The following is a 25,141-nucleotide window of genomic DNA, read 5'->3' on the forward strand; positions in this document are numbered from 1 at the left end:
GAAGATGAAGCAAGTATTTGATATTCGGTTTCTGTCATTAGATGGGATGTCTATGTTTTGTTTGGAATACTGTGGAATTTGTATATATAGATATATATTTGGTGGGCTTTCGCTCTTTTAAGTGGTACATTTAATACCTTAATCTACACAACTTTGACTTTGATCTCAATTGTATCTTTGCTTCCAGAAGACGCAAGCAGGCTCCATCGTCGGGACTCCTTCAACAACTGACTGGGAAGTTGTCCAAGTTCTTCTAGTTCTGGAAACGTTACAATTACCCTATAATAGAGTGTCGAGATATACCCTATTACTGCTTTGCGAAAGGTAATCCGCATCAATTGATGGATCTTTCATCTCCTCACTATACCCAGCCTTCGTTCCTCATTCTTCCTTCTTTACATTCACTTAATTCGCAACCATTAACTCTTCTCGGTCCACCACTCTATACACGCTTCCGCCTGTCCATAACACCGTATGGATATACCATTGCTGGACAGTGACGTCACACGGAACCTCCGCGGAGGGTATTCCACGATGGACTTTTTGTTGATAGCAATCTGTGCCACGTTCGAGAAGAAACTTTTGTTTTATCGCGTCTGTTTGTGGTTTCTCTGGCGAATGAAGGCACCAGCCTTTGCAACTTATTGAGCAGAATCACAAGGTATGCTAACAGAATGCTGGAGCCAGTAGGTGATGATGGCCCCATGCACAGATCTGCATATATTGACTAAGTCCAAGATTTCATTGTCATTGCGAAGATCTTCTCCGACCCGAGGGGGCCGCGACCGGATATAGCTTGGGAAAGCAAAGGACAGCAGTAGAAGCGATAGACAAGGGCTGTCAATGATTCTCAATCTTTCTGAAAGAGTAGTATGCCATTATCCACGTTGTGAACTATAACTCTATGACTTTATTATCCAATCTAAATGATGCGTAGTGAATTTTCTGTATCACTAGCTCTTCGCAGACGGCTGCAACACCCTCGGTTATGGTCCGGGACTTCCTCGGTGGCCCATCTACAAATGGATTTTACTCTTGGTAAAATTTTCAGAAATAACCTCTCCTTTCTTCTTCCTCTTGGGATCCCATTTTCTCCCCCTTTAGTCTTTCGACTTCTAGAAACACAATCGATACCCGCTAAAATGGACGCCGCCGACGTGGAAGCCTCCAAAATGTACATTTCGTACAACAATGTGCACCAGCTCTGTCAAGAGATTCTGGACAAAATCAAGGCTTTCAAGCCAGACTTGATCATTGCCATTGGTGGAGGCGGTTTCATCCCCGCTAGAATGTTGCGTTCTTTCTTGAAGGAACCCGGTCAACCTAATGTGAGAATCATGGCTATCATTTTATCACTCTATGAACACGTGGATGCCATTGGCAACCAGGTAGAACAGATTGGTACGGAAGTGGTCAGAACCCAGTGGATCGACTACAACCAGTCCAAGATCGACTTGGTAGGCAAGAACGTCTTGATCATCGACGAAGTAGACGACACCAGAACGACGTTGCACTATGCAGTTTCCGAATTAAAGAAGGACGTCGCCGAACAGGCAAAGGCTAAGGGTGCTGATCCTAACGACACTACCTTTGGTATCTTTGTCTTGCACGACAAGCAGAAGCCAAAGAGAGCCGATTTACCAGAAGATATCATGAACGGCCACTACTACGCTGCCAGACTGGTCCCAGACGTGTGGATCGCCTACCCATGGGAATCCACTGATATTGTGTACCACACCAAGAGAGCTATGGAACAAGACAATGATGTCTTCTTGCCCTCTACCACTGACGTCTGAGCTCGCAAAGTTGAATCTGAAGCTATACATATACACCTCATAGTTTGCTTTGTGAAACTGTGTACATTAGACATAGAGCCATTCTAATACATATGACTTGCACGATACCGTAGTATGTAAGGTAAAGAAGATTGTAGCATGAATATTTAAAGGTGTTGATGTAATGTAATATGAGAGTAATATTTAGGAAGCATGAGAGTAGTAACAGGAAGTAGTTGTTATTCTCGTGATATTGATACATACAAATAAAAAGTTACAAGCTATACTGGTTCTGATTGGATTCTGAAAGCATTTCTCAAGTATCGGACAAACTTGGGACGAATTCCAAAGAACTCCTTGTCTGACATTCCTGGTTCGGCGAGTTCCCGGACCGAAATCAAATACCCTCTCATCAATGCCAAAATCACAGCGGTGACTATGTACGAACCACCCACGAAAATGGAACAGTACTCAAACTGAGTAGGTGACATGACCAGCTTCCTTAGGGCAATCCCAATAATTGGCGACAAGATTCCAGAAACACCTACTGCTATGAATCCCATGGAAAACGTAACATTGAGCTTGTTGAACCTAAGCCCGATAGTCTGCATGGTTATCGTTGGAACTGTCACAAAAAAGGTTCCAGACAAAACGCCATTAATGAATGCGAAAACTAGCGCTTCAGCGTAGCTTCTGGAGGGAATCCACATGGCAAGAGCGAAAGTTGCCATAACAAAATATACTACGATCGAGACCGTAACAGCTCCAAATCTGTCACAAATCAATCCTATTATGGGTCTTCCAACGATAATGCCTACAGAAGTCATCGCTGAAACTATTGAGCCCTGTTGAGGAGTGTAGCCCAAAGCTATGACCCAGTTGGCAAGACTGTACAAGGTGACAACGTATCCAAGCAACCCGAAGAAGATGAAACCAACATAGAATGGGAATCCTGGCAGAAAGAAGACGCTCCTGTCAAAGATTGTGAATTCGACCTTTTTAGCCATTTTCTTGTCCTTTAACATCAAGATAGCTAAAGTACAAGCAACCAAGGAAATAAACCCTTCAACTCTCAAAGCCCATCTGAACCCATACTTTCCAAGAACTTTCTGCATGGCCAAGTTGAAAACTAATCCTCCGAAACCAGTTCCTGCTGTTGCTACTCCTTGCGAAAGAGTAAGCATTCTGTCTTTTATTCTGTATTTTCCTTGAATTGGTTTGTTAGTGAACCAAAGTGGTAACACCGTGAAAGTAGGCAAGCCAATGAACGCTGCCCCAACGGACTGCATCATAGCCTGTGTCAAATACAACTGCCATAATCTATGGGTAGAATCGAAACTGCTGAGAAGCAAGGAAACGAACTGGACGATATTACCAACCATAAGTGTCTTCTTGATACCTATCAAACCATTGATATAGTTGATTACGGGACCAAACAATATCGCCGATCCAAAACAGAGTCCACCAATAGCAGCGAAGTCCATCTTATCTGCATTGGGAAACACATCGTTTGTAGAGTAGTAGGCAAAATAGATACCAAACCCCGAGTTGTTACCCCAAGAGCAGAAGTTGAGCAATACAGCAGACAAGAGAACTACGTAAGCATACCCACCGTTTACATCGGGATCCACACTTGTTTGTTCTTTCTTCTTTTCTTTGAAATGTTCTCCGTCCTTCTCAATGACTCTATTTAGATGATCTGTCTTGTGGCATGAAGCTTGCGGAATCGTATCCAACACATTTATCTTTAAACAATCAGCAGCTGGATTCGTACCTGTTTCGATTGACAGTTGCAGGGAGTTTATTAAGTTATTAACCGAAAGTGTCTCTTTCATGAACTTCGCTTCGGACATGTCTACTGCTACCTAGGACAATCAGTATGATAATTATTACGCCAAGTATGACAAGTAGTTTGAATTACAACCCAAAATCGTACTTGATAGACGTTCTTGATAGAGATTGACTAAAATTTCATGATAAATTCTGCAGTTGTTTTCCTTCTTATACGCAATTGTGGATTTTGCACCCAACAGTCTCTCTTGGGACTGGAGCAGATACTGTATGTAAAGGGGTTCGGACACAACATCTTTGAGCTTAGTTCCGAATAAATCCCAAAAATGTGCAAGGAACTTCACCTAATTGACACTTCCTCAGAATATTAGACCTATATTGGCTTACGTGAGTATGGTAATTGCCTGTTTAGTTGTTACAGAAAATTGAAGATATCAATTGACATACAAATTGACATACATTATTCCCTATTCCTTTAGTTACTTTTGTCAAATAGCCAGGAGATGAACTCCGTAGATCACGTGAACCCGCCATAAATTAAGATCTTTAAGGTATAATGATAAATCTCTACATTCCCATAGAATTGTAGCCTCACGTATTCTCTCAACATAGTGAGTAGGTCCGCTATGTAGAATTGTTTGACGTCACTATTGCAGGGTCAGATGTTGAACAATTTTTCTGTTGGCGTATTTCGTTACATTTCCATCAGATCGGCCCATTCTGTATTTGTTGAATCTGTTGAGCCTGATGAGTCTGATAATCCTCGACAGGTTCCAATTCAAAAGGCAGCATACAAAAGGCGTTGTTTGTTGGGACAAATTGAACATAGAAGGACAGCATCCTTTTTGTGTTCAACCGAGCTTCTCGGCCGCAGAAAACGGGCTAAATTTTGTGGACTTTAACTCAATTTGACCTAATCTATTTCAATATAATCAGGACTACGTGAATGGTTCTTCAACGGTAAGTGGGTCGAGCTCTTCTCTTTGCGTTTCTTACTTTGTCTCAAGCTCTGGCCACTACCTCCGAACGCCTTCTTTGCATCCTCAGACAGATCTTCCCCATCTGTGTTTTCAGGAGTCGGCAATACCACTGGAAACCCGAAGAATAATTGGTTATGGGGCAAATCCAACGGAGCCGGTGGTGCGTCGGGGTCTAACTCGTCAATAGTATATGATCTAGTTGACTCTTCAACATTAGCTGGCTTTCCCGACAATTTCTGGCCAGAGCCAACAAAATGCTGTCCTGGCTTGGAGGCGTTGGCTACGATGTTGGCATAGTTTATAGATTTGGCCATTGTGGCAGCTCCCACACCACGGTTGACGCTTGAAGGTGTAATAGGCTTTGCTGAAGAAGATTCTACTTTTTTGGGCTTGTATTCTGGCTCTACGTAGCCTACCGGAGGTGCAAAGTCGGTCTCCAAGTCAGTCTCTACAACACAAATACTCGTGCTATCTGACTTAGGTTTGACGTCCAACACCTTGATGCCGAAAATGGAATCATTATAGTTGATTTCGATGATATCGTTTACTGTCAAAGTGGAGAACTTCCTCAAAACGTTCTCCAAAACAGCTTTGGGGTCTGAAATATCCAAAAAATCTACTGACTGCGGCTCGATCTTGACAAACAGTCCCAATGGCAAATCGCAGTTGCTTATCTTGAGCAATCCACCTGGATTAATCTTCAAAGTCGTCATCATCCATTGGGGAATATAAACTCTACCCTCTTCAGCTACAAATTCCAAGACACCACTATGGGTTCTGACAGCTTGGGCTTCGTTCAGCAACTCAAAAAGCATCGGATACCGGATATGTAACATCGTCAACTTGTTCAATGCTGAGGGTGGAAGAAAAATCTTGCCCCCGAAATTGGCGTCGTCTTTGCGGATATTGTCTGCCATCATGGCTATAGGGTAACATCTGAAGTAATCCTCAAACTTGTTATTGTTCATGACAGGTCCGAAGGGACTTCCGCGGAAGAGATCCGAACCAAAGCCTGAAAACATGTCTATGTAATTTAGGTTGTATTTTGGTGAAAATAGTTTAAAAAAAGTCCAATTGTTTGTATCTTATGGAGAAGTCTATTAAGAAGAAGTTCTGTAGATTTGTTTAAGCGATTTTGGTGCCTTATAAATTGCCATCAGATTAAGGACTGCAGGTGGGATTCCGCCAAACTAGCAGTGAGACTCAACTAGTGCTGGAAATCTATGGAAGGTCCCTCATAATGATGTTCAACCTAATGATTACTGCCATTTTATCTTATATAAAGTCAAATTCTACTTCCTACTCATATATGGTTTCTTATCAAAACTTCGCTGCTTATGTTTTTGTACCTTTACGGTGCTACTAAGGTCTCTCATTTTCTCACGTTGTTTTGGGTGCAAAATTATAATGCGACTTTTATTAGCAGGGCTAAATGCTTAAACAGAAGTATGAGGAAATAAACTACGTATTCTTTGGCTCTAGTTTTTGGCCTTTTCGTGCACAATGTGCAAGATCTGCTGGAGCATCTCCTTCTTGTTGTCGCTAACACCTCCGAACAATGCCTCGTATTTGCCTGGATCCTGATGGATCATGGTTTGCAAGTTGTCAGCAATTACCTGGAAAACGTTGATTTCGTCGATAGGAGTTTGCTTCAATGCTTCCAATTCGGCTTCGTCTGCCTCCAATTCGTCTTCATAGTAAGCAGCATTGTATTCGTCATCTTCTTCTTCATTACCAGCATTACCAAAAGGTTTCAGGCTTTCTTTTTGCAAGATATCGTTTTTGGCCTTGATGGCTGATGGCAAGGTGGAAATGTTGTCTACCATTAAATCAACGGTTTCGCCAATAAGATCTTCGGGAATCAAGGTCAAAGCCTGGCTTCTGATGATGGAAATACTGGCCAAAATCTGCAACTTGCATCCATATACACTTTGGAAGTCACTTGAGTGCTTGATCCATAACTGGAACAAGGCTGGCGTGAATCCCTTTTCGTTCAAGAATTGAATGGTCGTGACTGGGTCTACGTAGAATGCAGCAAAGAAAACTCTCAAAATTGACAAGTGGTGCAACATATAGCCATCGAAAGCATCCTGGCTCTCCAATGAACTGAAGGTTTCGAAAATCTCAGGTAAAAACTGAGGCAAGATTGGCACGAATCTCGTGTTCAAAGCCAAGATGGTCAACTCCATAATTTCAAAAGTAGAGTGAGCAAATACGGGATCCAAGCTGTCGCTCTTCAAGAGCTTGAAACAAACTGAAAGTAATTGCTGGATTTGAGGACTCTCCACAGTGATTACAGGTTGAGTAAAGCCATGGTTAATAATACCTTCGAAGAACGGCTGGAAACTGTCGAAGTACTCGTGTGCATATGTATCAAATGAATCAATGACAACCTGGTAAATGTTCCACATGACAGGAGAAACGTTACGAGAGCTGAAAATCAATGATTCGAGAATCTCGATGGTTTCACACAAAAAGGAAACTTGTGCATTCTCGAGAATAAAGATAATCATTTCCAGTAATACTCCTTCCAAGGCTACAGACACTTCAGGAGAAGTACCCATGGCAATCACCAACGAAGTTAAGGTACCCAATACACCTGCTGCTTTGTATTCCTTGTCCACGTCTACGTTGTTATAGTCAGCAGACTGTTGTTCCATCAACTCGGATACCGTTCTGAGGAACTGTTCCATCAACTTTCTGGCCAACTCTGTTGCATATGGTTCCAAGTTCTTAGCGAACTTTTCGACAAATGTTTCCATTACGCTTGTCAAAATGTCACTCTCGAACTTCTTAGACATCTCCAATAAGGTCCCCATTAACTGAGGAGCCTGTTCTCCTACATGTTCAGCTACGGTGTCTTCTTCTACCAAAGTGCACAAGGCATCCACAGCGGTAAGCTGAATGGGAAACTGGTCTTCCTTCTGGAAACAGTTGACCACGCCCTGGAAAATGTCTCTCAACACTTCTTGGTCCTTGTAATTGTGTCTAAACATGGCCAAAGTGTCACAGGCTCTAGCTGTCAACCAAGGAGTCGAAGCAATAACAGGTTCGGCCAACTCGGGGTAGATGAATGTATGTAACACCTTATCTACTTGTCCGTGGACTGGCGAGTTCTTGTTGTCTAACTTATGGGAAAGAGTAGATAATACTCTGAATGCACCTTCAGTCTCCTTGGCCACGTCTACATTGCCACGATCGCCGGCTCTACGGTTGAAGATATCATTTACGATGGCTAACACGGTGTTTATGCTGGCAGTAAACCGCTTGACAGACAAACGATAGATGAAGTTGATGGAGGCCACATCTGCCGTGTTGCTTTCTCGGTTGGTATCAAAGAATCTTCTGATGTACTCGTCAGAATCGTCTTCGTATAACTCTATGGTTTCTTCTGTTGCATTCAATGTGGGCAATATAACGTGCTTGATGATAGCATCGATCTTGTCATTGATCAAGTTCCAGGCTGGCGTGTCTACAATCTGTTCCAAGAACGAAATGATATGGTACAAAGAAGATTCACTCAACCAGATTTGTTTGGTGGACCACTCTTCGATGATCTTCCAAAACGCGTTCAAGATGACTGGAACAAAGTTCTCCAAAAAAGCTGTAGCAAACTGGTTGTTAGTTTTATCTTTCGTTGTGATACCTCCACCATGACGACTCAACAAACGGTGCAAGTTTCCGAAACACCACTTCACAGCTTTAATCCTAGGGTTCTGGTTTCTAAGCTCAATTGAGTCCTCGTTCAACACAGATGCTGGCAATGGCTTGTTGATGATCATGATGTGGATCTGACACCAGTTGCCCAAATTTTCCGTGTTCAAGAAGTACGATGGTAAAGATGAGAAAGTGGTAAACTTGAAGATCTTCACTATCAAGTACGTCATCTCGTCAGCAGTAGCTGAGTCGCTGTTTATCAAATTGTGAATAAGAGTTTGCAATTGTGGGAATACTTCATTGGCTACATCTTCCAACACTGGATTAGAAGAATTTGCATGTTCAAAGCTAGACCATCTGTAGTTTTTAGTGTATTCGTACAAGCAGATCAAGCCAACGTACACGTGGTCGATATTGGACAGGTCGTTCAACAAGTTCTTGATGATAGCAAGTATTTCATCCCATTTTTCCGAACTCAAGATATTGTGCAAGGCTGTAGACAATTGCAATTTGAGCTGGGTGTTCTTGTAGGTCTTTATCAAAGTCTGGATCAATTTCTCCTTGATCTGAGGCTTTTCGTTGTCTCTGATAGTCAACGGACTGGGAGCCTTGTTTTCCGGAGTCAACCAATAGGTCATGACTCTGTTTTTGAAGAGGATGGCTGCTGAAATCTGGATGCCCAATTGGGCCTCGGGGTCTGTAATGAGCTCTAGCAAGTAGGCTGTGAAGCCAGGTTGCTGTTCATAGACGTTCAACTGTCTTTCGCTCAGTTTACGGGTGTGGAAGTCTGCATCCAATGTGCCGGCCAAAGCCTTGAGTAAACTGGGTTTGTCCATAGTGAAATTATGCTATAGCTGTATAGTGCTGAATATGAATGAAAAATTGGTGATTTTTCAGCGAAGTGCTAGCGATTTCGGATATAGATTTGATGAGAGCCGAACGACTGATAATAGCAAGATCAATCTCAGTGTGTAAGAGTATACAAAGATAGCAACAGAAGCCGAGATAATAGTAATCCTAAAAGTCTGTTATACTGCTATAGTGATATTCTAAGAATTTTTCAGATTCTAAGCTTAGTGAATTTTTCAGTGATTCAGTGCGTACTGTGAAAAATTAGGAAATGAGAACTGGTTGAAAATTTTTGTGGTTGTCTATATGTAGGAAATATCAGTGGAATGGGCCATAGTTAAGCAAAGGGAAGGTGATTTATTGGTCGGATGAAGTAGGAAGTCTCGGGTCACGATATTGTAGACAGTGGAGACAAAATGAGGCAGCGGTAAACTAATTCCTGTTTTCTTTTGCATGTAGAGCCAATCAGATCATTTCTGTGAGTGTTATCTATGATTTACCAGCTATCTGTGAGAATCTTAACTATGCAGAAGTATATATGTAGATAATTGTCAAGAGAATATAAAGAGAGTGAAGAAGAGGGAATTGTGGACAATTACATGAAGGTCTGTATTAGTGTCGTCCAAAATTCTTGTAATATTCTCTTGAATGAAGTCGTCAGTCTTGAATCTCTGTTCATTTCGTCCTTATCATAGGCTGCGAAAAAGAAAGCTTTACTTCCTATAAACTTCAATTGTCACAGTTAACTTTGGTTCAGGATCAAAACTTCTATATTTTTCTCTATATTTATATTTCTTTCTTCTGTACGTCACAACATACATTCTCCTCTTCTTTAGCCCATTCTCTAAGACGATTCCCATCTTTCCGTATTCTTCGTCATCTTCCTCTTCTTTGGCATCTCAGTCGTGCAGGCTCATTTCGCATCTCGAAATCTTTCATATATTTCTGTTTCTAGTCTCTACTATCAATATATTTCTTTCTACACCCTCCAACATGGTTCTCGCTACTGAGATCAAGGGCTACAACGTGTTGCCTGTGCTGTTGCCGAAGGCTCAGACCACCCATTATATATATTTTAAGAAGCACGAGACTAGATCTACCGATAACCAGAAGAATAGCAGTGGAAGATCCATCTTCTTATGCAACCTACCCATTGGAACAACCACGTCCACACTCAAGAAATTCTTTCAGGAAGTCGCTATCGGTGCCACTATCGAAACTTTTGTTGCAAGTTTGTTAAATGACTGCCCTGAGGACGTGTGGATCAATTTGACGAAACTCACATCTGATCTTGAGTTCAATCCCGACTTGCAATCGGCCAGAAACACCAACGATGAGGCTGCCAGATTGCCCAAAAACTGTGGTGTAGTAACTTTTGTAGATAAACTGGCCTTCCAACTTGCTTACACTGCCATCAGGAAGTTGTCTGCAGCCAGAACTGTATCTTCATGGCCGTTTTCAACCTACGATTCCAAGTACTTTTTAAACCACTACAAGTCACAGATTCTTGATGCCGAAGCTTTGTCTGATGCGGTGTCACAGGCCCTTGTAGACTTTGATAGAGCCGAACAGGAGTCTCGTGATAACTTGCAGCAGCAAACACAGTTGGTAGACGAAGACGGATTTACTTTGGTTGTAGGCTCTCATAGAAAAACAAAGGCTGGGATCATGGGCAAACAGAAGCTTGCCGCCACCGTTGAGTTGGACAAGGCCAATACCAAGTTGAAAAAGAAGGAAAAGGAAGATTTCTACCGTTTCCAGTTAAGACAGAGAAAAAAGGACGAAATGAACGAGTTACTCCAGAAGTTCAAGTTGGACCAGGAAAAGGTCCGTTTGATGAGAGAAAAGAAGAGATTCAGACCCTATTAGACTATTTATAAGCATTTGGCCAGAAAACGGCCATCATCATAGAAATTTTGTATCATAGAATGTACTACGAATAAAGAGAAGTGTAGAAAAGAGCAACTAAGCGAAGGTGTTGTATGTAGGTTCAGGTGGAAGTAAGATAATCCTAAATCAATTTTATGCTCTTAGGTATAGAATATTGACCAAATAGGCATTACCGTTTCATTGTAAGAGTATTGGTTTCCTTTTGAATGAAAACGAATATTTCATATCGGTAGAGAGCTAGCCATAAAAACCATTATGTCAAACGACAATGAAGAAAGGTATTTATCCACGATCAAGTCTATTCAAGACAGCTACATCTCCAAGTCGTTTCCTGAAGTGGTCCCGGACAATTTGGAGATACTCTCCACCATCAGATACGATCCCAGTTTAACTAAAAACGCACCAGCCAGTTCTGACCAAATACGTAAGAGTAATTTCTTTCTCTTTGAAGAACATGTTCAAAGAACACAGTTCACCTTGCAATATTTCCAGTTGCAATTTTACGGAAACACCGACTTAGCCTTTGAATTCACTGCCGATAACTTCTTTAATTATTTAGTAAGTGCATTCAGTCAATCAGGAAAGTCATTGGCTGAGCCGTATAAAGTAAGATGTTTGTTCCATTTGAACTCAGACCTTGTAGTAGAACTTCATCCCACACCAGTACGAGAGAATTTACTAGATGGAATATTGACTCCATCTCTACCTGAGACAGACGACTTGCCTGAGTTTGCCGAGAACAAGACCTGGGACGTCTATATCGACTCGAAACCAACGTTGATTTCACCTTTCACTTCATTCAAAACGACTACCAGGAGCCATTACTCTGATTCTAGAGCTCGTGCTCTTCCTGGACTCAGACCTGAGGCTGAAGAGGTAATCTTGTTCAATCCCCAGAACAACTTGATGGAGGGTTCCATCACCAATGTAGCAGTAAAACGTAAATCAGATGGAAAGTGGATCACTCCGCAATTGAGTTCTGGTTGCTTGTGCGGAGTTATGAGACACTTTCTCTTGCGCAAAAACTACTTAGAGGAGGAAACGATTTCGATGGACCAGATCGAAATAGGTTCGGAGGTTTTATTGTTCAATGCCATTATGGGGGTAGTCAAGGGTCGTATAGTGGGCCGTGCCAGTTGAAGTGGAAGAAGATACATGTTTAGATATTTGTAAAGAGCTCTATAACTATTAATGATTTTCTATTTATGATTCAAAATTAAAGATACTTCAATGGTCATCTAGTTGACCAACTCCTTGATCTCAGCTTCAGTATAGCCTAATATGTACAAGATATCCAATAATGAGTCCGAATTCAAACACGAAGGGGCCAACTGTTGCACCTTTGGCTTGGCATTCCAGGCTACACCAAAGCCAGCAACAGACATCATCTTCAAGTCATTGGCACCGTCACCTACAGCGACCGCATCCTGGGGATCTATGCCATGGTTCTTGGCGATTTTAAGAAGGAGCTCAGCCTTCATTTCGCCATTGACAATTGGGCCGGTGGTAGTACCGTCTAACTCCAACTTCTCGTTGGTTCCAAGAACATTGGCATAGGCATAGTCCAAACCCAAGTGAAGCTTCACATGTTCAGCCAAAGGAATGAAGCCCCCAGAACAGACACCCATGACCACATTAAGTTTCTTTAACGCAAGACAGAGTTCTTTGGCTCCATTGGTTACTTCGATCTTGTGTTTCAACTCTTCCCAGATAGACGTAGCATCGATTCCCTTGAGCAACAGCACTCTTTCAGCCAATGAAGCATTGAAATCAAGTTCGCCATTCATGGCTCTTTCTGTTATTTCTGCTACTTTATCTTCAATGTTAGCATAGGCTGCGATCAACTCGATGACTTCCTGGTAGATGAGAGTTGAATCCATATCGAAGATGAACAACTTCTTGGATTTTCTTGTGGATTGTTTCTGGAAAACCAAATCATAGTGATTAGAATTGTTCAACAACTCATTTTTCACAGCCAGTTGGAGTTCTTCTGGTTTGGCAGATTGGAAATAGAAGTCTACAGCTCTGGTGGATAGATCCTGAGAGGTGAATTTTCCAACTTTCAAGACATCGGTCAACAACGTCTTTACGGCTGTCAAATCTTCTGCAGATAACTCACAGCCGTGTGCTATCACTGTAAGAGCGTATTCCTCGGACATTCAGATGTTGGTTAAGTTTTGGGTGTTCTGAAGCAACCAGTGAGATACACACATAGCTAATTTTTCAGATTTACTCTTGGTAAACGTTGACTCAGTGTGACTCTGTGCACCCCAGAAAAATAAGCGATGGGACAAAAGAGAGCACAGAGAGGAACCAGCCAACCTCTTGAGGATGTAAAATGAAGTCGGCACATCTAGAAGACGTGTCCTGACATAAATGACGGGAATAAGCACTTCCTGTTTAAGAAAAATGTTCATCAGCTACTTAAAATAGCGGGAAATCAAGTTGTTCCCGCTTTCTGAAGCTCGTTCGCAATTAGTGAAAAATTGAGCAACTCCAAGTCATCTCATCCACAAAGAAATGTAGCACAGAGGGGCCATTCAGATAAGTTCAGTCGGTTTTTACTTAAACACCGTTTTATCTCCATTGAGGGATTCCTAGCAATAGAGACCCTGGTTCTCAATCTCAATTGCGTATCTGTAGAGGCCGGAAACAGCAGAAGTCCAACAAACAGCAAAAAGCGGATTTGTTTCTTAATGTCCGCTGACTTTCATATTCTGATCAATTCTGTTCGATTCCAACAGCTTCCAAAATTTCATTGTTCAACAAGAATAGAACTGAATTCGGAAACGGTATTCTAATCGATAACTAATCGAGCCCGTTAACTATGCAAATCCACGATTTTGCGGCAAAATATTCGTTCGGTCCTCGTTCCTAATCCGGCATCTCGGCTGCAGGCAAATAAGGTAATCATTACTAATGGTGGCACAGGCTTAAGTCTGAATTCAGGGAATCTCCTTGTTTTGTGGTACGATCTTGAAGTCGGATCTCATGCCGATTGTGGCCAATAATTAAAGTTAGCGTCGGCCATTCCTGTTAATAAAGTTAGCCGTCGGTTGCTGTGAAAAAAATTACTGTGGAGGCTCACTATAAATTACGAGACATTTGCAATCAAATTCATTTTCTCGACCAATTGTATCACCATCTTGGATTCCTTCTACAGTGTTTACACCAATTGATTGATTCTCCTGGAAGCTCATATACACTTGCACTGCTGGCTCCAAAACAGATTAGTATCGAGTTTTTTCACCGCACTGTCCTCGCTATTTTACAATGACCGCTACCTCGTTGAAGTCCACCAACCTTTTCAGACCAATTAAGGTCGGTTCTGCCACCTTGCAAAACAGAATTTCTCACTTGCCAACCACCAGAAACAGAGCCTACGAAGATCACTCTGCCACAGACTTGCAACTTCGCTACTACGAAGACAGATCCTCGTCGCCTGGTACTCTTTTGGTCACTGAAGCCACACTTATCTCGAAGAACCAAGGTCTCTACCCTAACGTTCCAGGTATCTGGAACAAGGACCACGTCAACTCTTGGAAGAAGGTCAATGACGCCGTCCACAAGAAGGGAGGCTTCATCGCTGTCCAATTGTGGGCTTTGGGTCGTGTTGGTGTTCCAAGCTTGTTGAAGGCTGAAGGTTTACCATTGACTTCTTCCTCGGCTTTGTACGAGTCGGAAAAGTCCAAGGAAGCTGCCGAAGCTGCTGGTAACCCAGTTAGGGCCTTGACTGAAGAAGAGATCAAGGACCTTATCTACAACCAATACACGAACGCTGCAAAGAATGCCATTGAAGCCGGATTTGACTTTCTTGAAATCCACGGTGCCAATGGTTACTTAGTGGAACAGTTCATCAACCCAAGCTCTAACACCAGAACTGACAAGTACGGTGGCTCTATTGAGAACAGAGCCAGATTTGTGTTGGAATTGATTGACCACTTGATCTCAGTAGTAGGTGCTGACAAGTTGGCAATCAGACTTTCTCCTTTCAACACTTTCCAAGGTATGTTGGCTGAGGATGAAGCCGTTCACCCCATTGCTACCTTCGGTTATATTGTTTCTGAATTGCAGAGAAGGGCTAACGAAGGTAAAGAATTGGCCTACATCAACGTAGTTGACGGTCGTTTCAACCCAGATGGCACTGAATCTGCGCTTGACAACAAGTTCATCGATCAGATCTGGAAGGGTATCATCTTGAGAGGTGGTAACTACACTTACGACGACAAGAACAACTGGGCTAATGTCGCTAAGGACGTAGACCAGGACGACCGTACCTTAATTGGTTTCGGTAGACACTTCATTGCCAACCCTGACTTGGTTTCCAGATTGGAAAACGGTCATGAATTGAATGCTTACGACAGATCTACCTTCTACGGCCACGATAACAACGGCTACAACACGTACCCATTCTATGGATCCTCTGAAGTGGTGGACGCTGAAGCTGAATCGAAGGTGGTTCCAAAGTCGTTGGCTTAAGATGCTTAAAGAACAATTACATATTTGTTTTTCTATAGATGCTATTCATTGGTGATAAAATTACTCGTATTATACAAATAGATTTCGTTTATGCTGTAGCTGACACCTCTTCCTTTCTCAAATGGTACTCACTTAAACCTATTTCTGCCCCTAGTTTTCTGAAGTTGTTCATATACACTTCATGCTTCTTTTCTGCCATCTGATTCATTTCTGGCCAGTAGACGTTGTGGATGTATTCAAAGTCCATGACACCGTTGAACTCTTTATCCAACTGTTCCTTGGGAACAAAGTTCTCGAAAGGTTGGTCATAGATCGTTTTCAGCCTGGTATATGGGTCTATAAATGGTCCAACAACTTTAAAGAACGTATAGCCAATCCAAGGAATGTTTGTAAAAAGTCCTCTTCCCAATCTCTCAGGGTAGTGATTCTGTAAAATATGCAATACTTGCTTGGAGATGGAAAGAGAAGGAAATTTCGAGGAAAGATTCATGTGTTCCGGAGCGGCCTTGAAGTCAATCAAGAGAGCCAATGTGTCTTGGCCGGGAGGCATAAACTGGATGACTCTTTCCAACATGAAGACTAGATGTTGTACTTGCTTCATAGAAGGAGCGGTGTTTTGGTACCCATTTCTCAAATACAAACAGGGTCTATTGTCGTTGTCGTAGCCCACAATGAGATTCTTACCAGTTTCGTTTTCGTCAGATACCAACTCAGCTGTTATGAACTTGCCATCGTCGGTATGCTCCGGAATATGGACTACTCCGAAAGTTCTTCTCCATATCATTGTTTCTTCCATTCGCTTGATTGCTACATCTACTTTCCACTTGGAAGCTCTCAAGTAACGAAGAATGCATTCCTTAGTAAGCCAGGCAAGTTCCTGTTCCACAAGTGGATGGCGAGCAGCGTCATGCTTGTCATTCACAGGCAAATCGTTCTTGATGAACTCCTGGAAATGGGCGAGAACCGTTTCGTACTTTTCCTGTTGTTCAGCGTCCAAGTCGAAATTAGGTGGCTTAATAGGGTTGACAGGGACATCAAAAGGCGTGTGTCTTTTCACGTAGCTCACCTTGGAAGACGAACTCGTTCCGCTCATGGAGGTGGCCCTGGAGGACACGGAAGCAGCATCGGAGTTGAGCGAGGACTCCGAGCCTTTCTTTCTGAAGAAGTTCATGTTGCTAAATTCTATAAGAGTTTATGAATGAAAAAAATCTATTACTTGAAAATCTTGGAATCTTCAGTTTCTAATGGAAAAAAAAGGATATCTATGGTATATGACGACTCTATTGTAAATGACAAGATTGGAATAGCGAAAGACTATGGTTGATTAATTTGGGGAGAAACTATGCTTCTGACTTCTGAGTGTTTTAGTCTATACGACCGGAACGAGGAGATGAGGGTGTCTTGCTAACGAAGCAGTCACTGTGAATCAACGACAGTGTAACGATCAAATCGTATTGTAGACAGACAAAAACAGTTGTAAGCTGAAAGAAAAGCAAGCAAGAAATAGAAATAATATAAAACAAAACTCTGTCAACAGCAGTACAAACACGGCTCGGAATTAGTGCAAGCGTAAAGCTCTGCTGGCAAATCCGAACTTTCCTCTGAAAATGGGTGCGAGATTTGCTGATTAGGCAAGTGAGTTGCGAAAAGAAGAATAAGAAAGAATAAGAAAGAAGAGGCTCACCTAAGATATTCTAAAGAAGAATAAGAAGGTGTGGATGAGACGATAAGCTTTTCAGAGAACACGTTATGGCTTTACTGGCTTCTTGGGAAATACCACGGTACTTTCTTGTTGTTGTACTTGTTTATGTGCGTATAAGGCTCTTAACTATGTATAAACTTCGGAGAGTGAGTTTTGCAAAAATTAAGGAATTTCTACGAGATAATGACAATTTAACTTGTTTGAGATATAAGCTGGCAAAATCTTGATTGAAATAACCAAATGCTCAGGACCCTTTCTGAGTGGAAGGAAGTACGTTGTGTATTCTATATTCTCTTCTTAACTATGAACAACTACACAAGTCTCGCAAGATACAGGCTCAGATAAACGAGTCTTGAAATTGATTTCTACGGTTAGTTCAGAAGTTCATTCTAATTCATACACCCACTAACTCCATTCTACCTTATAGGAAAAGAACTTCAATTGCAAACTATTCTTCTTGTAAACATTAACTCAATTGATTCTGATCTGTTTTATCATAACTCAACATCGACAGAGCTGCTATGTCTATATCCATTTCCGTTACATCAACTTCCGTCATCAAGGAAGCCCCCGTATCTGCTGACCATGTCATCAAACTATTGCAGGACAAGTATGGAAAGGGCGAAGCAATTGACGCTAAGAAACTCTCAGAATACATTTTGGAGGATATTCAGCAGAGGTCCTCGAAACACAAATTCATAGTTCAGGCTACAAAACTAGAGGCAGATGATGGTGTAGATGCAGACTTGCTTATTGCGTCCAGTTTTGGAGCTGTGTGGGAAGCTGAAAGAGACGGTTATATCAGTCTTAAAATCGTCTCGAATGAGGCAGAAGCTGAAGAGAAGTCTGAGAAGGTAGAAAAGATAGAAGAAAATAAACCAGAGATAGCGGAAACTGAACATGAAGAACTGAAAGTTGAAGGAGGAGAAGTAGATAAGGAAGGTGAAGTAGATAAGGAAGGTGAAGTAGACAAGGAAGGTGAAGTAGACAAGGAAGGTGAAGTAGACAAGGAAGGTGAAGTAGACAAGGATGATAAAGGAGATAAGGAAGATGAAGATGTGGAAGAAGATAAGGAAGCTGAGGTAGGAAACGAAGATGTGAAGGAAACTGAAGAGAAAGAAGAAGCAATTAAGGAAGAGAAAGAAGTGGAGCAAGAAATTAAAGAAGATAAAGAAGAGGAAAGAGAGGAAGAAAACGAAGGAGACAAACAAGGAGAAAATGAAGTCAAAGAATACAGGCACATTGAAAATGAAGAGAATCAAGAAGTTCTAAAGCATACTGAAGAATTGGAATCTGAAGGGCCTATAAAGGAAGAAGTTTCTCTTACTCCTGATGAGAAACAACAAGTCAAGACGCCATTGAAAACTACGTTAGTATCATTATTCTGGATATATGTCAATTAGTCATGTCTTGCAGATTGTTAGTTTATATACTATAACATGTCGAGAATATTGTAGACTAGTTCGAGTTTATCATTAAGGCTGCCGAGCTGTTCAGTATTAGAAGAGATGCTTTGCAAGTGGCTGTGTAACGACTGTAGCAACTCTTTTGTTGCGTCGTCTTCGTCGGGATTAAACAGAGACTTCGTATCAGTCTTAGAAGTCAATTTGATATTATCCGAAGAACCGTTGCGTGCATCAAGTCCTAGACTTTCTCTAATATTGGTTATATCTTTGTTGACATCTTTAGCGTGGGATGCAGTTGTCTTTCTGAATTCTTCAAGATATTCAAGATCCAGTTGGTATGCTACCTCCATGCCCTGGTAATGTTTCTGCAAATCCAGCAACTGCTTGAGTTCTGCATTGAGATATGTCTCCAAGAAAGTTTTTCTACGCGATAGTTGATCATAGCTGAGAATATCGCTGATTTCGTTCGACTTATTGGTAGCCATAGATGAAGGTGCCGGCACTTTTGTCACTTCCAAGCGAGAACGAAATGACTTAGAATCCAGGACATTCAACCAAGTTTTTGCTATAACCTTTTGAGTCTCTATCATCTTCTTATTGAACTTACCTGAACCAGCAGTATTGCCATATCTCTCAATTGTCATTGTTAAAGCTATATTCAATAGCCTGTCTATAGAGTCTAAAGTCTGGGGATCCAATGGCTCCCAGAGTCGATCGATCAATTTTCCAGGAACTCTTTTTTTTGAGGTTTCCATTGTCAAAGTTGAAGGATCCACTATCTTGAACTCGTCAAGAAAGGTTATTTTTCTCTTGCGCTGTCTTGTTTGTTCTTCTGTTTGATTTTCGTCATCTTTGTCAGCTTGTTCTTGTATCTCGTCATTATCTATGGTCCTCTCTGCTATTTCTGGTTGTTCTGCACTTATTCCATTGTCGTTTACATCTTCTTGTTTTATGAATATATCATGTTGTTCTGAACTTATCGGATAGTACATACTCCTATTATGTTGAACTTCATCTATGACTCTTTGGCGATATTCTCCTGGTTCTATTCTTTTCTCTATATTGTGAAACTCCGTAAGTTCGTCGTCTGCTTCTTTGGCATTTGCAGTGTCTTGGTCGGTCTCGTCTCTCGGCACTGTTCCGTCGTATGTTTTGATAATCAGCGACTCTTCTCTATACTCCAGAGACATGGTTTTAGTTTGTTCAACGTCATTTTCAGTCGTTTCCTCTGCAACACTGGAGCTAATGGGGTGGTCAGTTTCTAATACGTGTCCTAAACTCGCATTCAATCCCAACGGATTGTTACTTTCACTCATTATATACAACCAGGAAGCCAGAATAAAGATATGGTTCTGTAAGGCTCAATATTCCATACAAAGCTTTGTTTATCCTATTGTTGTATGCAGGACGTGTCTCTTGATCATGAGACAGGTTGCAAATTTATGACATTTCGTGCTTAAAATACTTCGGAATGGGGGGTTTCTTAATGATACTGAGGATAAATAGTTGTTTATAATTTCAATTTGAAGTTGAGAACTTTCGAAGTTTTTGGTAAAGAGTCATTTCAAAATTTATTACTTAGTTTCCTTTTTCTCCAGTTATTTTGATAAATCAGACAAACAAGTTGCTGCACCCAATCTTTTTAACACAATCTAAATTACTTCTTATACAGAAGCAGCAACAGAAATCCAGTCTCTTTCTAATCATCAATCTTCCATCAACTTTCCAACTCAAATAATTCACTTCTGTATACCCAATTTGCATCTTATCATTTTAACCTGCATGCAAACACAGATATCTCATCTTGAATTAATGTCAACTACAATTTCCAACTTCTTTCAGTTTCATTTTAATCATTCAAATATTTTCGAAAATCGCCTATGGCACCTCAGTCATGGTTCCGTGGTCCCGTCTGTGGCGTGGACAACTGTCGCTCGCGACTATATCGGTCCAGTGACGGTTTAACTATCTGTCAATTTGGTCATGTGATGGAAGGAAATATTGAGATCAACGATGATCAAGATCAAGTTACAGTTACAACAAGAAGATTGAACGTTGTTAATGTTGACGAAAGAGGTGGGTATACCAGTTCACCTGTTGTTAACTCACAGAAAGCGATTTCTAAGAAAAGCACTAGACTTTACGGCTCAGAGGCCAGAGAGTTATATTTCAAATGTTTGCAAATGCTTCTCAAGAAGCAATGCGAAATTTTCATGACTTTATTCTTCTCGGAATCTATGAGAGACGATTTGTTTCAATTGGTCAAAACCAATTGGGTTAAATGTCTAGGAATTACGTACGAGCACAAAAACAACGAATTGGATGATCATACCAACGAAAGTAACGAGGACGAAGAAAGTGAGAAGGAAGAGCAGGGTAAAGACGACGACGGACAAAATACTAAGAAAGAGAGAATAAAAGTCGAATCGAAGTACTATACTGTGAATACTTTGGACTTGATATCTTTGATCTATATATCTGCCCTACAGCTACGATTTCAACTGATTTATATTAATGACATCGTTAAACATATAAAATCCAATGAGATCCCTTATGTCAGAACTCTCCATATTTTGCCCAAAAGTACTTTGGATAAATTGCCCATGCCCTATCATCACATGTTGCAGCCCCTTCGTTTGCCACTGCAGTTGGATTTGTATCATTGCATCCGTATAAATGGTTTGCGTTTAAAAGTAGGAAAATTGGATATGCCACTCAATTACTATTATCCATTTGCATTTAAGGTGTTTTCAGATATTTTTCTTTTTCCAAATGCCATTGACTTGTTCAACGTCTTCACCAACTTAATGGAAGCAATTCTGTTGACCGAATTGCTGTTTTCATTTACCTACAAGACAACTGTATTAGGTGTAATAGGTTTCCCTGAGATTCAGATTTTGGGGGCTATAGTCTTTGTTATCAAGCTCACATTCGTAAGCAATCCTTTTAAGTACATGCTTCACCCAAAAGTTTGGCTTGATAGACTCGGCAAATTCGAGATGAATAACGAATACTCCTACATTAAATCCGACAACAGCGACCTTCTCGATTGGTCAGACGATAAGATCGAGAAGTATTGTGATTGGATATACGACCACATCATTCCAAAAAAGAATAAAACCTACAATTTAGATGGGGATCACGAAGACTATCTAGTGGGACAGCAAGAAGAGTTGACTACGATGGAAAAAAGGCTTTTCCAAATATTTAATGTAGATGCACGAACAGAAGAATCACCGGAACCAGTGCCCAAAAGGGTCAAATTGGATACAAGACAAAACAAGGATTCTATCCATCTCTCTGCGAAGGAATCACTCTTGAAAATGACTAAAAAGAAAAAGAAGAATAATCGCAAAGTGACGTACGAGGACATTTTGGCCGTTGAGGGAAAATTGCTAAGTCGGATATGTGAATTATTCTGGGTTACGCCGGATGCTTTGGCGCGCTCATATGAGAATATCGAAAAGCTTGTGAAGAGGGACATTCTAGATAAGGGGAATAGGAAATTATAGAAGGTTATGGAACTAGAAAAAACATTAGAATTAGAATTGTAAATCGCTGATTGTAGTCTATAATCGATCCGGGTGGCCCAACAAAAGGAGAACCAGCAATATAGTGTTGAAGAAGTAAAGAATTTCTGAGTGATACTGTAGAATCTCTGAAACCCAGCTAACTATGAAAAGCTATAATTGGATCTAAAAAATGGTGAATAGACAAAACTCAATTGACAATGGGAGTGGTACGGACATCAGGAATTCCATGGTCGTGGAGAAAGTGCCGGCTGGAACAACAATGGCCTTAGTTGCTTCGCCCGATTGCAAGACCCACTTGAGATACAAGAATACTTTAAATCTTTGTTGAGCAGGTGCAAAATACACCCCTAAGGAAGACCTTAAAGAAAAGACCCATTCGACCAGCCAGCGGGACTTTAGCAAAGCAAGTCGAAGTTCCGAAGTGGAAATGTGTAAAAGTTTAAAGAGCGATAATGTGTCACCAAAAGAGCCTCATCTACCTTATTCAGTAATCCCGGTTGTGTGAAGCCTCAGGGCAAAAACCAGATATATTCTGAACGGAGTACCGTGCTTAAAGTCAGTTCATTACGATTGCAAAAACTTTCGGTGATAGAGAACTTGGTAATTGGCGCGAATGGGTGCGAATTTGAAGAAAGAATATTAATTTTCCGGCCCAATGGTGAAACTCCGATTCTGGTAAGTTTCCCAAGAAAACACTAATCGAGCAATCCCGTGAGAAAAACCCGACATAGCTGACAGAAGGGTAATACGGAACGGGTTTGGTGCTTATACCCATTTGTCGTGCAGGGCGAATACGAAGAGTGAATATCGATCCATGCAGTAGCCATGGGAAAAGACGAATTGAGAAAAAGTGGTACGGGAACAGAAACGTTTCAAATTTTTGGTTATCTAATCTGTGAGCTCTTCTATGCTGGTGTTGAAACTTGAAGGAAGTGTCTGAATAGAGCAATTCTCTAGATTTTATCATTGTTGGTGCATAAAGGTGACATCAGCCAAGTGCTCGGAAGGTCAATCGTCCGAGACACTCAATCATCGGCCGGAGAGCTTTCGCACCCGAAAGGAAAAAAACCGATAGGAACTGTTGGGACTGGCCGGGCTTTAGCACAATGGGCCGCACTGCGCAATGCGCCATTGGTACGTCAATGGACGGGCACCATATTTTCTGGTGAATATTTTTTCCGGGCGGTGACTATCGCCGAACCCCGGATTTTTGTAAGTGGCATTAGTGTCGTTTAGAGTCCCAAGGAGAGAAGAGGGGAGAATTTTCAACAACCCCACATTATTATCCCAGTCAGATCATAATATTGGCTGTTGCGGCAAGGACTTTCCCACCCGCAATAGCTCTCGAAACTCCTTAGCCGCAGTCTCACAAGGTTATGCACGGGCCTAAGCGCAGTACTCCTATTAAAGAGTGAATGATGGAAACAATACGAACCAGACTAGTTGAAGAAAGGGGTGGGAAAAGTATAAATAGAGGAGCACATCCTCTTCTTTCACGATAATTCATATTTTGTTCTCAAGTTATGATCAGACTGTTATTTGTCCTGACAACTAGAAAATTTTCGATCTCCGCTACCAGAATGTCCTTGCCATTGTTCGTTCCCATCAAATTGCCAAACGGCACTACCTATGAGCAGCCTACCGGTTTGTTCATCAACAACGAGTTTGTCCAGTCCAAGTCCAAGAAGACCTTTGGAACTGTTTCTCCTTCTACTGAAGAAGAGATCACCCAAGTCTACGAAGCCTTCTCCGAAGATATCGATGATGCCGTTGAAGCTGCTACTGCTGCTTTCCACTCATCGTGGTCTACTTCCGACCCTCAAGTCAGAATGAAGGTTCTCTACAAATTGGCTGACTTGATCGACGAACACGCCGACACTTTGGCCCACATTGAAGCTCTTGATAACGGTAAGTCGTTGATGTGTTCCAAGGGTGACGTTGCTTTGACTGCCGCCTACTTCAGATCCTGTGCTGGCTGGACCGACAAGATTAAGGGTTCTGTTATCGAAACTGGTGACACCCACTTTAACTACACCAGAAGAGAACCAATTGGTGTTTGTGGCCAGATCATCCCATGGAACTTCCCATTGTTGATGGCTTCCTGGAAGTTAGGACCAGTCCTTTGTACCGGTTGCACCACTGTTTTGAAGACTGCTGAATCGACTCCTTTGTCTGCTCTTTACTTGGCTTCTTTGATCAAGGAAGCCGGTGCTCCACCTGGTGTTGTCAATGTTGTTTCCGGTTTCGGTCCAACTGCCGGTGCTCCAATCTCTTCTCACCCAAAGATCAAGAAGGTTGCCTTCACTGGTTCTACCGCTACCGGTAGACACATCATGAAGGCTGCTGCTGAATCCAACTTGAAGAAGGTCACTTTGGAATTGGGTGGTAAGTCTCCAAACATTGTCTTTGACGATGCTGACGTTAAGTCCACCATCCAACACTTGGTTACTGGTATCTTCTACAACACTGGTGAAGTGTGCTGTGCCGGTTCCAGAATCTACGTCCAGGAAGGTATCTACGACAAGATTGTTTCCGAGTTCAAGAATGCAGCCGAATCACTTAAGATCGGTGACCCATTCAAGGAAGACACCTTCATGGGTGCCCAAACCTCTCAATTGCAATTGGACAAGATCTTGAAGTACATCGATATCGGTAAGAAGGAAGGTGCCACCGTTATCACTGGTGGTGAAAGATTCGGTAACAAGGGTTACTTTATCAAGCCAACCATCTTCGGAGATGTCAAGGAAGACCACCAGATCGTCAGGGATGAAATCTTCGGTCCTGTTGTCACCATCACCAAGTTCAAGACCGTCGAAGAAGTCATCGCCTTGGCCAACGACTCCGAGTACGGTTTGGCTGCTGGTGTTCACACCACTAACCTCAGCACTGCCATCAGTGTTTCCAACAAGATCAATTCCGGTACCATTTGGGTCAACACCTACAATGACTTCCACCCAATGGTTCCATTCGGAGGTTACTCCCAATCTGGTATTGGTAGAGAAATGGGAGAAGAAGCCTTGGACAACTACACCCAGGTCAAGGCAGTCAGAATTGGTCTTAGCCAGTAAATGTTAGTAGC

At 41.7% G+C, this 25,141-nt stretch overlaps 13 protein-coding genes across 13 annotated transcripts; 7 read left to right on the plus strand and 6 right to left on the minus strand. All coding sequences in view use genetic code 12, as the record gives it.

The window, feature by feature from the left end:
• Positions 1-1,086: 1,086 nt before the first annotated feature.
• On the plus strand, positions 1,087-1,897 carry HPT1 (hypoxanthine guanine phosphoribosyltransferase). The gene has a single exon (XM_001382304.1). The coding sequence runs from the start codon at positions 1,143-1,145 to the stop codon at positions 1,794-1,796; it is 654 nt and encodes a 217-aa protein (XP_001382341.2). The 5' UTR covers positions 1,087-1,142; the 3' UTR covers positions 1,797-1,897.
• A 102-nt stretch (positions 1,898-1,999) lies between these two features.
• On the minus strand, positions 2,000-3,628 carry MCH2.3 (Monocarboxylate transporter; the record flags this gene model as incomplete). The annotated part of the gene is made up of 1 exon (XM_001382827.1): positions 2,000-3,628. One exon carries the CDS (start codon positions 3,626-3,628, stop codon positions 2,057-2,059), a length of 1,572 nt encoding a protein of 523 aa, XP_001382864.2.
• An 851-nt stretch (positions 3,629-4,479) lies between these two features.
• On the minus strand, positions 4,480-5,632 carry UFD1 (ubiquitin fusion degradation protein I; the record flags this gene model as incomplete). The annotated part of the gene is made up of 1 exon (XM_001382828.1): positions 4,480-5,632. The coding sequence occupies one exon, from the start codon at positions 5,566-5,568 to the stop codon at positions 4,480-4,482; it is 1,089 nt and encodes a 362-aa protein (XP_001382865.2).
• A 306-nt stretch (positions 5,633-5,938) lies between these two features.
• On the minus strand, positions 5,939-9,120 carry SMX1 (Importin-beta like gene). Its single transcript, XM_001382829.1, has one exon. It carries the CDS (start codon positions 9,037-9,039, stop codon positions 6,025-6,027), a length of 3,015 nt encoding a protein of 1,004 aa, XP_001382866.2. The 5' UTR covers positions 9,040-9,120; the 3' UTR covers positions 5,939-6,024.
• Positions 9,121-10,045: 925 nt separating this feature from the next.
• Positions 10,046-10,921, plus strand: RRP7 (Ribosomal RNA processing protein 7; the record flags this gene model as incomplete). Its single annotated transcript, XM_001382305.1, has 1 exon — positions 10,046-10,921. The coding sequence occupies one exon, from the start codon at positions 10,046-10,048 to the stop codon at positions 10,919-10,921; it is 876 nt and encodes a 291-aa protein (XP_001382342.2).
• A 276-nt stretch (positions 10,922-11,197) lies between these two features.
• ABZ2 (aminotransferase-like protein) lies at positions 11,198-12,082 on the plus strand (the record flags this gene model as incomplete). The annotated part of the gene is made up of 1 exon (XM_001382306.1): positions 11,198-12,082. The coding sequence occupies one exon, from the start codon at positions 11,198-11,200 to the stop codon at positions 12,080-12,082; it is 885 nt and encodes a 294-aa protein (XP_001382343.1).
• Positions 12,083-12,180: 98 nt separating this feature from the next.
• On the minus strand, positions 12,181-13,101 carry PSP1 (phosphoserine phosphatase activity; the record flags this gene model as incomplete). Its single annotated transcript, XM_001382830.1, has 1 exon — positions 12,181-13,101. The coding sequence occupies one exon, from the start codon at positions 13,099-13,101 to the stop codon at positions 12,181-12,183; it is 921 nt and encodes a 306-aa protein (XP_001382867.2).
• A 1,114-nt stretch (positions 13,102-14,215) lies between these two features.
• On the plus strand, positions 14,216-15,421 carry OYE2.3 (NAPDH dehydrogenase (old yellow enzyme); the record flags this gene model as incomplete). Its single annotated transcript, XM_001382307.1, has 1 exon — positions 14,216-15,421. One exon carries the CDS (start codon positions 14,216-14,218, stop codon positions 15,419-15,421), a length of 1,206 nt encoding a protein of 401 aa, XP_001382344.1.
• A 7-nt stretch (positions 15,422-15,428) lies between these two features.
• PDR17 (lipid biosynthesis and multidrug resistance) lies at positions 15,429-16,647 on the minus strand. The gene has a single exon (XM_001382831.1). It carries the CDS (start codon positions 16,590-16,592, stop codon positions 15,510-15,512), a length of 1,083 nt encoding a protein of 360 aa, XP_001382868.2. The 5' UTR covers positions 16,593-16,647; the 3' UTR covers positions 15,429-15,509.
• Positions 16,648-17,644: 997 nt separating this feature from the next.
• On the plus strand, positions 17,645-18,526 carry PICST_29560 (predicted protein; the record flags this gene model as incomplete). Its single annotated transcript, XM_001382308.1, has 1 exon — positions 17,645-18,526. One exon carries the CDS (start codon positions 17,645-17,647, stop codon positions 18,524-18,526), a length of 882 nt encoding a protein of 293 aa, XP_001382345.2.
• Positions 18,527-18,555: 29 nt separating this feature from the next.
• On the minus strand, positions 18,556-19,344 carry PICST_56294 (predicted protein; the record flags this gene model as incomplete). The annotated part of the gene is made up of 2 exons (XM_001382832.1): positions 18,556-19,112; positions 19,143-19,344. Coding segments are annotated over 2 exons (759 nt in total), but the record flags the coding sequence as incomplete, so codon positions are not given.
• A 1,065-nt stretch (positions 19,345-20,409) lies between these two features.
• Positions 20,410-21,747, plus strand: RRN7 (RNA polymerase I specific transcription initiation factor RRN7; the record flags this gene model as incomplete). Its single annotated transcript, XM_001382309.1, is given in 4 exon segments — positions 20,410-20,825; positions 20,889-20,905; positions 20,951-21,684; positions 21,703-21,747. Coding segments are annotated over 4 exon segments (1,212 nt in total), but the record flags the coding sequence as incomplete, so codon positions are not given.
• Positions 21,748-23,642: 1,895 nt separating this feature from the next.
• ALD5 (Aldehyde dehydrogenase) lies at positions 23,643-25,130 on the plus strand (the record flags this gene model as incomplete). The annotated part of the gene is made up of 1 exon (XM_001382310.1): positions 23,643-25,130. One exon carries the CDS (start codon positions 23,643-23,645, stop codon positions 25,128-25,130), a length of 1,488 nt encoding a protein of 495 aa, XP_001382347.1.
• Between the last annotated feature and the right edge of the window lie 11 nt (positions 25,131-25,141).

This window comes from Scheffersomyces stipitis, chromosome 2 (genome assembly GCF_000209165.1).
Source record: "Scheffersomyces stipitis CBS 6054 chromosome 2, complete sequence".
In the NCBI taxonomy this organism is placed as follows: Eukaryota; Fungi; Ascomycota; class Pichiomycetes; order Serinales; family Debaryomycetaceae; genus Scheffersomyces; species Scheffersomyces stipitis.